This window comes from Elephas maximus, chromosome 2 (genome assembly GCF_024166365.1).
Source record: "Elephas maximus indicus isolate mEleMax1 chromosome 2, mEleMax1 primary haplotype, whole genome shotgun sequence".
Lineage (NCBI taxonomy): Eukaryota > Metazoa > Chordata > Mammalia > Proboscidea > Elephantidae > Elephas > Elephas maximus.
In genome coordinates, this window is record NC_064820.1 from 77,108,015 (window position 1) to 77,122,486 (window position 14,472).

A 14,472-nucleotide genomic window follows, 5' to 3' on the forward strand; every position below is an offset into this window, starting at 1 on the left:
CTTTCTTGACTTTAAACCACTCAGTATCCCCTTGTTCTGTCTGAACAACTGCCTCTTGGTCTATGTAAAGGTTCCTCATGAGCACAATTAAGTGTTCTGGAATTCCCATTCTTTGCCATGTTATCCATCATTTGTTTTGATCCACACAGTCAAATGCCTCTGCATAGTCAATAAAACACAGGTAAACATCCTTCTGGTATTCTCTGCTTTTAGCCAGGATCCATCTGACATCAGCAACGATATCCCTGGGTCCACATCCTCTTCTGAATCTGGCCTGATTTTCTGGCAGTTCCCTGTCGATATACTGCTGCAGCTGGTTTTGCATGTGATATTAATGATATTGTTCAATAATTTCTGCATTCAGTGGATTACCTTTTTTGGGAACAGGCATAAATATGGATCTCTTGCAGTCGGTTGGCCAAGTGGCTGTCTTCCAAATTTCTTGGCATAGACAAGTGAGCACTTCTAGTGCTGCATCCGTTGGTTGAAAAATCTTAATTGGTATCCCATCAATTCCTGGAGCCTTGTTTTTCGCCAATACCTTCTGTGCAGCTTGGACTTCTTCCTTCAGTACCATTAGTTTCTGATCATATGCCACCTCTTGAAATGGTTGAATGTCGGCTAATCCTTTTTGGTATAGTGACTCTGTGTATTCCTTCCATCTTCTTTTGATGCTTCCTGCATCATTTAGTATTTTCCCCATAGAATCCTTATCTGTTGCAACTCAAGGCTTGAATTTTTTCTTCAGTTCTTTCAGCTTGAGAAACACCAAGCATGTTCTTTCCTTTTGGTTTTTTATCTCCAGCTCTTTGTACATGTCATTATAATACTTTGTCTTCTGGAGCTGCCCTTTGAAATCTTCTGTTCAGTTTTTTTGCTTCATCATTTCTTCCTTTTGCTTTAGCTGCTCAGCGTTCAAGAGCAAGTTTCAGAATCTCCTCTAACATCCACCTTGGTCTTTTCTTTCCTTCCTGTTTTTTCATTAACCTTTTGCTTTCTTCATGTACGATGTTCTTGAGGTCATTCCAAAACTCATCTGGTCTTCGGTCATTAATGTTCAATGTGTCAGATGTTTTCTTGAGATGGTCTCTAAATTCAGGTGGGATGTACTCAAGGTCATATTTTGGCTCCTGTGGACTTGCTCTGATTTTCTTTAGTTTTAACTTGAACTTGCATATGAGCAATTAATGGTCTGTTCCACAGTCAGCCCCTGGCCTTGTTCTGACTGATGATTATTGAGCTTTTCCGTGGTCTCTTTCCACAGATGTAGTCAGTTGTATTCCTGTGTGTTCCATCTGGCGAGGTCCGTGTGTACAGTCACCGTTTATGTTGGTGAAAAAAAATATTTGCAATGGAGAAGTCGTTGGTCTTGCAAAATTCTGTTATTCGATCTCCGGCATTGTTTCTGTCACCAAGGCCATATTTTCCAACTACCGATCCTTCTTTGTTTCCAACTTTCACATTCTAATCACCAGTAATTATCAATGCATCCTGATTGCATGTTTGATCAATTTCAGACTGCAGCTGCTGATAAAAATCTTCAATTTCTTCATCTTTAGCCTTAGTGGTTGGTGCATAAATTTGAAAAATAGTCGTATTAACTGGTCTTCCTTGTAGGCATATGGATATTACCCTTTCACTGACGACAGTGTTGTACTTTAGGATGGATCTTGAAATGTTCTTTGAGATGAGTAGAAAGTCTGAAATTGAAATTATGGAGGGGGATGCAGTATGGCTGAGGTGGGCTGGAAGACAAGGTCATTGGAGGTAAGGGGAGGAAAAATGAGGGGGCCAGGATATTGAAAGGATCATCTCTCTGAACACTGAAATCATTAAAAATTATGATAGGAATAGTGGTGTAGACAGACTGACCACCTAGAGCTAAAATTTTCAGAAAAAGAAAAGTGTTGAAGATGACTTCAATGGGGATGGGGTAGCAATTCGTATAGTTCAATGGTGTGGGTTTCACAAGGGTTGGAAGAGGTAATGAGGAGCAAGAATGACATCTGCCACCATCATCAGGCCTAGTGCTTTGTAGGATTTGGGAGGGAAACCTAGCTATAATTAGGGATTGTCACTGGGGCAGCAGTGTCTTTAGGGGCCAGCCAGGGGATGTTACCCCAGAAAAGTAAAGGAACAGTCTCACCCTTGTGTTTATGTTGGGAGTTTAATTTCAGTAAAAGATAATGCTAGATCACTATGCTATCTCATGTACAATCATTTTTTATAATTAAATTGAAAAAGTAATTCATGCACACTTAGAAGGAAAGCTATGTGTATGTACCCACACACATAGGGTATGAGATATATATATATATATATATATGCATATTCCTTTTTGGAAACCCTGGTGGCGTAGTGGTTAAGTGCTATGGCTGCTAACTTCAAGGGTCGGCAGTTCAAATCCGCCAGGCGCTCCTTGGAAACACTATGGGGTGGTTTTACTCTGTCCTATAGGGTCGCTATGGGTCAGTATCGACTCGATGGCACTGGGTTTGGTTTTCTTTTCTTTTTTTTTTTTTTTTTATTCCTTTTTAGAGTGAAATAGACTTTGAATGGAGATTAAAGCGTTTTATTTAAACACCTTTGAAAATCCTCAATTTCAGGTGTATTGTGAAGATCACTGGTGATGTGACAATATCATTTCCGAGTGGGATTATTAAAGTCTTCACTAGCAATCCGTCTCCAGCTGTGCTGTGCTTCAGGGTGAAAAATATCAGCAGACTAGAGCAAATTCTTCCAAATGCACAACTTGTGTTCAGGTTTGTGTGCTTTTAATTAGAGTATTTTGAAGGATAAACTTCTTTTTTAAGAAATTGCTTCGTTCTTTGAAACAGTAATATTTACTTTGAAGATAATGTCAGAATTACTTATTATTAAGCAGCCTATCTGTGTCTTTGTTTTGATCTTGGTGATAGTAGTTGTTCAGTCCTTTCCATCTCTTCATCTTCTCTTCTTTCAGGCAAGCTTCTGCTGTGTTCTGTTCTTTATCCCCTGATGTGACTTTTCCTTCATTCCACCATGTAGTTAATTTCTACTAGTCTTTCCCAGGTCACCAGATTAACAAGAGGTAAAGACAAAATGACAAAAATTTTTCTTCTATTATAGTGATCCATCACAATGTGATTCCAGCACAAAAGATTTTTGGATGAATATGCAGGCTGTTACTGTCTACCTCAAGAAGCTGTCAGAGCAAAACCCAGCTGCTTCTTATTATAATATAGATGTATTAAAGTATCAGGTGAGTTTTGTATCATTGTTAAAAATCCTAAATTAAAATATTAACAAATACAATATAGCAGATTATTAATAATATATCAAAGCCAAATGAGGTTCATTCCAGGAATGCAAAGATCTTTCTAAGTTAGAAAATCTGTTAATAAACTAAGGGACATTTTAACCAGCTTACTTAAATTCATGATGTATTCCTGATTAAAATAATGAGTAAATATAAATACATGAATGCTTCCTTAACCTGAAAAAATGTATTTATTTCAAAGACCAGCAGCATCAGGCTTAATACTGAAATGCCTAAAGCAATCAATTAAAGTTAGGAGTTGAAAAGAGACCCATTATTCCTGTTAGTATATAAGATTTTTCTGGATGTGTTAGCCTGTGCAATTAGACAAGAGAATAAAATAATCAGTAAGTATTGGAAAAAAGGAAACAGAATAACTATTATTTACAGGTGATATTGTATTCATGGAAAACACAAGAGAATCAGTTGGAAAAGCTATTTGATATAGGCGAATTAAGGTGGTCAGTTTAAAAATTAATACAAAAATTAATAGCTTTTAAAATAACCAGTTAGAAAAACTAATGGAGAAGAATATTTGCAATAAGAAAAAATAGAACAAAACATAACAAAACTTGTACTGACTTGAATATAGTTAGAAAGGTTACTTCGTTTGTTGAAAGGAAGACTCAGTGTTGTAAAAAAGTTAGCTGTCTCTAAATTAACCTATAAATTTAATGTGACCCTGATCAGAAACCCAGTACAGGTGTGTGTGTGTGTGTATGTGTGTGTTTGGAGATTTGACAGTAATTTTTAAGTTCTCTGGAAGAACAAAGCTTGGAAGAATAAGTCAGAAAATGTTTTAAGTAATAATGAGGAGTAATATTTCGATCTAATGGGAATACTTACTATAAACTAAACCCATTGCTACTGAGTTGATTTGGACTTACAGCAAACCTGTAGTACAGAGTAGATATGTCCCCATAGGGTTTCCAAGGCTGTAATCTTTTCGGAAGCAGACTGCCACATCTTTCTCCCATGGAGTGGGTTCGAAGTGCTGACCTTTTGATTAGCAGCTGAACACTTAACCACTGCACCACCAGGGCTCCTCTGTACATATTATAAGGCAGCAATATTTAAAATAGTTTGGAACTGGCACAGCAATAGATAACCAGGTGAATGGAGCAGATTAGAGTATCCAGAAATAGATCTAAGAATAGATGGAAAATTGTTTATATGACAAAACAGCATTTCAGGGTAATGTGGAAAAGGTGAATTGTTCAGTAAATGGTGTTGGGTGGGGCAGCAGGCTAGACATTTGAGAAGAATTAAACTGAATCCCTAACTCACATTTTTAACCAAAATAAAATCCCCATGCATAAAAGATTTAATAGTAATAAATGAAGCTATAATGGTACTAAAATAAGTTATAGGTGAACATGTATGTATGTATATATGTGTGTGACATGTATTTATTATATATTTTAATCTTGAAGTGTGGAAGACCTTTCTAAATACCATACAAAACCTAGAAGCCATGCAAGAAGAAATTGAGATATATGACACAAAAATAAATGTGTGTGTGTGTGTGTGTGTGTGTATAAAACATCTGGCTAAAACAAACCCTTTAACAGTTCAGTCTCAGAGAAAAATATTTGCAACACCTAAGATAGACCAACGGACTTACCCCAAAAGAGTGCTTACAAATCAATACATAAGGTGAATAACACAATAAATGGATAATATATGGAACTATGTTTCATGTCAGTATTGACCAGCAATGCATATTAAAACAAGTTACCCATTTTAGATAGACAAAAATGAAAAAAAATTGCCTTGTCTAGTTTTAAGAGGGATGTGACCACTGTGTTAATGAGTACAAATTAATAGAACCTCTTAGAAGGTAATTCTTTTACATTGTTAAATAGATTTAGCCTTTAATTCAACAGTTCTACTCAGAAATTTATTCTTCAGAAATCACACAAGTAGGCAAAGATAAAGATACAAAGGATAGTCGCTGTAGCATTGTTTAGAAATCATTTAAGTACACACCAGTGGAGGAGGAGATTGATTATATAAGTTATTGTAACCATTGAAAAGAATGAGGTGGATCCATGTTTGCATATACCGAAGAACTCTGGAATGATATATACAACAGTGGTAACAGATGACAGTGAAAGTAAGATTGCCATGGGATAAAATTTCTATTTTATATACTTCTATATTGTTTGACCACTACCTGTCAGTTTATCATACTGTGGTGGCTTATCTGTTGCTATGATGATAGAAGCTATTCCACTGGTATTTTGGATACCAGCAGGGTTATCCAAATACCAAACAGGTTTTCAGTGGAGCTTCCAAACTAGGGAAGACTAGGAAGAAAGGCCTGGCAATATACTTCTGATGATGAGCCAGTGAAATGGATCACAGCAGAACATTGTCGGACTCACTTGCTTTGGACATGTCATCAGGAGGGATTAACTGCTAGAAGAGAACATCATGTTTGGTAAAGGCCAGTGAGGGTGTGGGAGACCCATGATGAGATTGATTGGAACAGTAGTTACAACCAGGGACTCAAACATACTGGTGATTGTGAGGATGTTGCAGGACCAGGCAACGTTTCGTTCTCTTGTATGTCAAGTCACTATGAGTTGGAGTTGACTTTATGGCAGCTAACAAGAAGAACATATTTGAATTTTTAATAGAGAAATTGTATTAAAATGGTTTATGTTTCTAGGAGATAAACACTTAAAAAGTAAAAAAGTGCTGCCACTTAAGTTGGCTTAAAGTTTATTCCTAGTATCAATTTGTTCATTCAACAGATATTTATTTATTCAGTGCTTGATCATTTCCAGGACTGTGGTGGGGAGTCAGAAAATATAAGAAGTAAATAATTGTTTGTTAGAAAATAAGTGGTATGGAGAAAAGGAAAAATGTAGGGTAAGGTAAGGAAGATTGAAAATGCAATTTTCAATGTAAATTTAAACAGGGTGGTCAGAGTAATCTCAATGAGAAGAAGCCATTTGATCAAAACTGCTGAAAGCTTTGAAAGAATTGTACCACTTACTGAGGGTCATGTGATTAAAGTTAAACATTCGAAGTTAGAAACATTCTAACTCCAGGCTTGAGGAACTTCATAGTGACCCTTTGTTTTTTCTCACCATTTTGAATCTGAATTCATAAAACTCATAAAGAATCATAGAATTCTTTGTAGAGAGATTCTCAAACTTTACATATATAAATAAAAATCATCTGATGACATGCTTATTTCTGGACCCTGTCCCCACGCAGTTGAGTCAGATTCTCTGTAGTCAGAGCCAGGGGAATGGATGTTTTTAACAAACACTACTAAAATTTTTATGTAGGTAATCCCAGTTCTACACTTTGAGAGCCATCCTTACTCCTTTGATATGAGTCTGCTTTATTCTACCTAGCAACAGACAGCCCCCTCATTAGATAGTTTTGATTCCGTGAACCCTTATGTTCAAGTATCCATGTCGTTAACATGACTTGTTTACTTTTCAAGCCAAGGATAATGGTTTGTTTGTGTGTTTTTCCTATGTAAAGGTATCATCAAATGGTATTCAGTCCACTCCTCTGAACCTTGCAACGTACTGGAAATGTAGTGCTGGCACCACAGATCTCAGAGTGGATTACAAGTACAACCCAGAAGCTATGGTGGCACCAAGTGTGCTTTCCAACATACAGGTAGTGGTACCAGTGGATGGAGGAGTCACAAACATGCAGTCCCTTCCTCCTGCAATATGGTAAATAAAGTATATTTCTGAATTCCTGCCAAATTTCTGTTGCAATTCCCAACTTTTAGAACCAAACTTCTGAAAGTTGGTTTGTAAGTTTGAAAAGTTTTAGTGCAATTAGTCATACAAACCATTGCTGTAGAAGATGCCGTTTGTTTTACTAGTTAAGCTATAGTAACCTCAATCCAAAATAAAAGTAGCTTTGCTGTCACCACCGTACTAACTTTGCTCTCAGGTAAATTGTTAACCTCTGTAAGCTTCATTTTTTTTTTCCATTAAAAAAAAAATAACACTTATTTTACAGGATTAAATATTATGATTAGGTGTTCAATAGTATTAGTTACTCCAATCCCTTAATCACTTTTCTTGTCGTCTCTATTATTAGTAGTATAGACTCTAATCACTCTTACATTTGCTTCACTATTTAATAATAACAGTTTGTTTCCCTTGATAATGGAGGTACTGAGCCACCTAAACACATTTAGTTTTCATTTTTCTGACCAGTAGAAATGAGAGGTATTACATAATTTCTTAATGGTAAATTAATGGTAAACTTCCATTAATCAAGAAACATGGAGCATTATATTTATACTATATTGTAGCCACATTTTCACCATGTGAAACTAAAGTAAATTTAGCACTACAGTTCTAGTGGAAATTTTAAAATTAATTCCTTTATTGAATGCTCATCTGTGTGTAAGATACTATACTACACATTTAAAGATATTTTATTACAGGAATGCAGAACAAATGAAAGCTTTTTGGAAATTATCTGGTATTTCAGAAAAATCAGAAAATGGAGGTAAGTACGTGCATGCTTTTTTGTTTATATCACTGCAAATAGATTTTTTTAGGCATGTTTATTGAAAGTTTCCTTTTGGAATTTCATGCCTTTTGATTAGTTCTGGAGTTGGCCACTAGGTGGAAGTTAATTCCTTAAATAAGAGTGAACCAGCTGCGATTCAGAACATATTTTTTTCTCTCTAGATTGAATATGTTGTCTCTGCTTAAAAAAAAAAAAGTTAGTTTTCCTGCAACTTTATAAATATTATGTAAATGATTCTGTGTTTACAAAGCAACATTAAAAGAAAATACCTATTAAAGTGTGCTAAATCAGTTTAGTTCATTCTGTTAATGGGGTCCTCCTGGCCTCCCGGAAATCATACAGGAGCTTCCAGGCCTTAGAAAGCCCCCTTGCCTACTCCATCGTCCTAAGAGAACCTTTCCTGCTCCTTTCATTGTTGTTGTTAGATGCTGTTGACTCGATTCCCACTCATACCGACTCTACATACACCAGAACAAAACACTGCCCAGTTTTGTGCCACCCTCACAGTCGTTACTATGTTTGAGCCCATTGTTGCAGCTGCTGTGTCAATCCATCTTGTTGAGGGTCTTCCTCTTTTTCACTGACCCGCACTACTTAACCAAGCATGATGTCCTTTTCCGGGGACGGGTTTCTCCTGATAACATGTCCAAAGTACATGAGACAAAGTCCCACCATCCTTGCTTCTAAGGAGTGTTCTGGCTATACTTCTTCAAAGACAAATTTGTTCATTCTTCTGGCAGTCCATGGTATATATTCAATATTCTTCACCAGCACCATAATTCAAAGGCATCAGTTTTTCTTCGGTCTTCCTTATTCATTGTCCAGCTTTCACATGCATATGAGGTGATTAAAAACACCATGGCTTGGATCAGGCACACCTTAGTCCTCAAAGTGACAACTTTGCTTTTTAACACTTTAAAGGGGTCCTTCCTCCCCCCGCCCCCCATTAAAACTAGCCATCAGCAGCTTTCAATTCTGTGATGATTATTTAAGGAGAAACAAGCTAATTGCCTTTCCCCACTAAGTCTGTCCCTGTTGGTGTTCACAGTGAAAAAGAAAAGTGCTAGCTGATCACTCCTGGTATCTCCCCTACCAACTCAACTTATAATTGGGATATAGTTCCCAGAACAACCATTAGATAGTCTCATTTTTTCATAATCAAAGGAGAATTCCCCTACCCTCTTTTGAATACCAGTAACTTCTTGTTGACTAGGCTTTTTGATTCTTCAAGTTTTCCTCAGCTTTTTCTTTTTAAACACTTCAAGTACAATGTAATCAAAACATAAAACATGTCAGCAGTTTTCTTTGTAGGTGTTTGTGTATAAAGGACAGTGAACACCTGTTGTCTGTTCACATGCACTGCCACGCAGAATTGGTCTTTTTTTTCCTAGAGAGCCAATCATTGAGTGAAATAATTGAGCTAATCTGCAGTTTTCTTGTTGTTGTTTGGTACTTAAAGATTGCCTCTTTTCAGGTAGCCAGCTGCACTGAATTTTACCCTAGCTGTATGACTTTTAAATTTTTAGAAGGGCTAAAATTCCTAGTTTAAACTAGGAGTAAACCAGAAATCCTACTTGATTTGAGGGCTTACACCCAGTTAGCAAGGAAAAAAAAGGATGTAATTTCCTCTGATTTAATGAAACTATACTGTTGTAAATACTTACCAAGAAGGGAATTTGTTCTCTGAAAAATAAGATACACATTTTCTTAGCAAGATATTTTAATCTGTTATTCAGGTATTTGAGGGTCTATAAGAGGAAATGGAAAAACCTTATATGTGGTTCTGATTTTGTATTAGTCATGCCTATAAAAAGGTTCAAATTAGAATAGTATAAAATATAAACATTTATATTTTTGGCTTTATGCCCAGAAGAAGGACGGGAAATAATTCTAAAGTTTAAGGGTTGCTAAGGTGGCTACTCTTGGCCTGTGGTAGAGCTTTCACAGATTTGAGTTGCACATTAAGAATTGTAAAATTTTAGGAGGGCTTGGACAATGGTTAAAAATTAAGCAGCAGTTCATCTCCCGTACTGATCTACACCACCAGACACAATAGTGTAGGCAGGATCAGTGTTGTGACACCTTCCAGATTTCTCTCTGTAGTGTTAAACTCCTGTTCAAGGAGTCACAGAGCATCACTTTACTCAGCAGTTCCATCTACTTGCCCTAACCAGAAACCTGGGAACCTTCTTAGACTCCTCCTCCTTTCTCACCTTTTGATTCCAGCTCCTCACTACAGTATCTTTCAAATGCATTCCCTTCTTTGTTTCCTCTTAGACCCAGTTCACATCTCAGTTTTCTGTCACCTAGAGTTCTAGACTATTTATTAACTTTCAGTTGGTCTCCCTACCTTGCGTCTTGTTTCCCTCTCCCCTTTTAAGGCACTAACCTGAAATGTTCTTGTCATCCTTACGTTTGTCATTACATCCTAAATTCCTTGCCTTGACATGTAAAGTTATCTAGAGCCTGGTTCTTGTTACCACTGTAGTCACGTCTTCTGCCACTCTGCTTCCACTTGTAGCCTGTTCTCTAGCGATTCTGGTGTATCTGCGGTTTCCTAAACCCATCCTGCCCTCTCAGGTGTCCCATCTCTGTACCCATGGTTACCTCTGCATGTAATGTATCATCACTACCACCATCTGTAAATTCTGGCAGGAATAGGTGCTTGTGCACCCGTAGCTCCCGAGGCCTCCTTTATAGCACTTATCTCACTAAGTATAATTATTACTGTTTCTGTCACACTGTTAGACTGAAGGAAGTTGAATAAATGGTTATACCAAAAAGAAAGCACCTCAGAAATATCTATTTGGCATGATGTTAGACTAGTAAATTTTTTTAAAGAAAAGCGAATAGAATGTACTAATTTTAATACAGCCCTTCCCAATCCTAGCTACTTTCCTTCTTTACCTCTCTCCCACTTCCGTGATACAGGTATCCTGCAGTCATTTTCTTCTTACTTTATCCCACCCATATCTCTCCAAGGATTTCCCTCTGAGCTGTCCTCAGTGACTGACTGACCTCTATTTTGGCTTACTTTAATATGCTTGTAGCATAGGCGTCTCAGTAACAAACATTTCGGAAGATTTGTATTAAGTCAAAAGGAAGCATGAATTAAGATTATTTACTTAATGAAAGTTAGTTCATATTTACTGTATGAAATCTGATTTGGAAACAGGACAATGATTCATTTATTATCTACAATTGGTGAATTTGATGTTGTTTAGCTTACATGATCGTATAAGTTTATTTGGTATGAAATGTATTTTACCCTTGTGTAAGTTTCTTATTCTTTTCCCTGTAGGTTCTGGGTCCCTCAGAGCAAAATTTGATCTTTCAGAAGGACCCAGTAAACCCACAACACTTGCAGTGCAATTTCTCAGCGAGGGAAGCACCCTCTCAGGAGTAGATATTGAACTTGTAGGCACGGGCTATAGGCTTTCTTTAGTAAAGAAGCGATTTGCCACTGGTAAGTTGGGAGATTTCAAGGTTTTTAATATACATGAGAAACATTTGTTTTCTAACAGCTACTAAACAACTGTCAAGCAGTTTATGATCTAAAAGCATGAAGTTTTTTCTTTGACCCTTGGTACAGACTGCCGGGTAGAAACACACCTGAGAGATAGAATACCCATAGTCAGGATAGCTGAACACCTGTGATCTGATTTTTATGTATTGTAAACAGCAGATGGGAACTGAGGTTCTATATCTATAACCACAATGAAAAATATCCTCCTTTGGGTTCATCTGGAATTATAATTACAAGGGTCTGCTTGGTGTTTTTCAGGACGGTATCTGGCCGATTGTTGATGGACCTGGGAAAGTGGTTGGCTCCAGGAAGTAGTACAAACCTGCCATTCTGTGTTATCCATTCTTTCCAAACACTGTTCTAAGTTGTATTATGTCCTTTAAACTCAGACATATTTGAGAGCTGACTACAAACATTACATTGCACTTTTAAAGTGAGTCATTGAAAGAAGTAGCACTGAGATGATTTTCAGTGCTGTAAGTGATCAACTGCAATATTCAGGAAGCACATTTTTTTTTAAGAATCTCAGTAAAATGAAGTTTTAATAGTGAAATTTAAAATTATCTTCAGTGTCTATGTTGAAAAACGGGGGTTATGGTGAAAACATCAGGTCAAAAATTTCAGGAAAGCAAGCACAGAATAATTTAGCTTTCTATAAATTTTTATAGTCAGAGGTAGCTTGGAAATTTCTTAAGTTTGATATTAAATGGATACAAACAGAACATGAATTCTAAGTTTTGGATAACGTTAACTCAGAATACTCAATCAAATTGAGTTATGTGCCATAAAATCAGACTAGAGTCCCTAGTTGTATGCAAAAAATTTATGATTTGATTTTCATATGAACATATTAATAAAGTGTAAATGGTGTTTTATATTTTTTTAATCTTCAAGTGCAATGTGTTTTAAAATAAGCTTGCAAAAGACAGCAGAGATATTTACTTCTGCAGTTAGTTAACTTTATAGAAGTTGTGATTGTTCTGATGAATTAATGCTGTAGATTTAATTTATTTTTATATGGATTGCATAATGTGTGCCTTTTAAAACAATAACAAAAACCAGAAATGTGCCTATCCAGTTTGTGTTCGTTAATGTGTCTCACTTGTTTTCTCACAGTCTGAATTTTCTATTCAGAATCTTATGGTGGTCAAGCAGTTTTACAAAATATTTGCAATTTTAGTAAATACCTTTGACTGCAGTTGGGAAGGGAATTCAGAGTAACTAAAAGATAATTTATACTTAAGATTTCTGACTCATTTTCCTTAGTGATACACTGTAGCCACTAGAAAGAAAATTATACCTAATGAATTGCATATATTTATAGGGAAAAAAATTTAACTTCAAATATTTGATCTTAACTTCATCAAAAGTATGTGAATTTTTAAACCTGAACTCTGAAACACTATAATGGTAAATTGAGAATTGGTAGTTTTACTCTCAATTTACCATTTCCATAATTATTCTGTTTATCATTGAAAATTTACACATTCAGTCACTGATTGTATTGTGAACATGAGTTTTGTAATATTTTGTGAAGAATAGCGTTTTAGATAAGATTAATTTTGGCAACAGAGGGAGAGGGGCTGCCATTTGGCTTGTTTTCAACAGTTGGAAACAATTGGAAAAGTTATCAATTTGTACATTATTTAATTGCCACCTGTTAAAAATACAGAACTTATTTGAAGTGATGTTTGGGGGTAAGCTTTTCTTAAAGTACTAATATTAAATAGTAAAAAATCTAATTTTATAACAAATCCTGATTAATTGCAGAGATGAAATATTTTGGACAAATTTTCATAATTTACAAATGGGAATTTTATTTATAATGATAAATGCCAATGTCCGTTTTGCATAGTAGAAGTGAAAAGTTGTGTTATATATGATAATTTATATAAAACCACTAATTGTTCTGTTAAACTTACAGAAAACCCCTTTTACTATACATTTACGTAAAATCTTGCTATACTAAATACAGCAGAAAATCTACTCTTCAGCAATGTATAACACAATATGTACTTTTTATATATATATTCAGTATTATCCCAGTTCTAAATTTAGATTTGACTGAAGCAACACATAAAACAATTTGCTAACATGTTAATCTTTACTAAGTAGGGAGCAAAACTAGAATTTCTAACTCGTATATTGTGCTTTTTTAAAATTCAATTACTGTCCTTTACTGGAATCGTAACTGTAATCTGCTTTGCAATCCAACTGCTTTTATTGGGCAGTAGATATTTTATTATTGGAATCCAGATGTTATTATACTCACCATGTTTGTTTTTAATCAAGTATTACCTGCAAATGTACAAATTAGTGAAATGGTTAAACTTCTGCACTTTCTTAATTACCACAGTCTTCACGCCAAGTGTTGGTACATAAATTTCTGTTGGGTGCAAGTTACAATTTTGAAGCCATATAAGTTTATATTGATTTTTTTTTTTTTTCCATTTAAAGAAGTCCACTAATGGTGTAAAACAGACCAGTAGATTTTCAATGGGAAATGTATTTAGCAAGCTGGTTCTTGCTTATGTATAGTGATAAACTTTGTAGCTTTTCTTTAACCAAGAATTTGTAAACACAGAACTCTAACAAATGTGAGTTTTTAAGGGTTGTTATTTACTACTTTGGGTTGTAATTAGAACAATGCAAATCTATCTTACAAAATTTTGTAAATATTTTTGATTTTTTTCATAAAATGTAAATTTTACATAAAAGTTGTACCCTTAATAAACATGTAATATATAATTTATTAATTGGTTTTGCATCTTTTTATTCCTATTGAAAGTAATAGCCATGTTGTAAATGTTAGGGCAACGTAAGCCAGCCAAGAGATGAATTAGTAGTTTGAATTTTGTACCATCATTTGAACAGGCATACAAATTAAACTATGCAATTTCATTTTAATTGATTGTGTAGAAAAACTTCATTTGGAGAATATCCAAAAATATAGAAATTCTTTAAAAAAAAATTGTGTGTGTTTTGACGTATATTTAAATTGTTGTTAAGCTTTAGTCAAGACCATCCTCCTGACCAGTGGCTCAGGAACACACACAGTCTTAGACAATTTTACATTCATATTGTTCCAAAGAAATAATTAAGAACAAGATCCTCCCAAAACAGTGGA

The 14,472-nt window shown here is 35.4% G+C and overlaps 1 protein-coding gene across 1 annotated transcript in view; it reads left to right on the forward strand.

Moving 5' to 3' along the window:
• FCHO2 (FCH and mu domain containing endocytic adaptor 2) overlaps window positions 1-14,078 on the forward strand; it is a 148,351-nt gene extending 134,273 nt beyond the window's left edge. The window contains exons 21-26 of the mRNA XM_049865445.1: window positions 2,607-2,762; window positions 3,109-3,241; window positions 6,803-7,002; window positions 7,731-7,795; window positions 11,121-11,285; window positions 11,604-14,078. Coding sequence (XP_049721402.1) covers window positions 2,607-2,762; window positions 3,109-3,241; window positions 6,803-7,002; window positions 7,731-7,795; window positions 11,121-11,285; window positions 11,604-11,626 — 742 coding nt within the window. The 3' untranslated portion in view covers window positions 11,627-14,078. The remainder of the gene's footprint in view (window positions 1-2,606; window positions 2,763-3,108; window positions 3,242-6,802; window positions 7,003-7,730; window positions 7,796-11,120; window positions 11,286-11,603) is intronic.
• The last annotated feature ends 394 nt before the right edge of the window (window positions 14,079-14,472 follow it).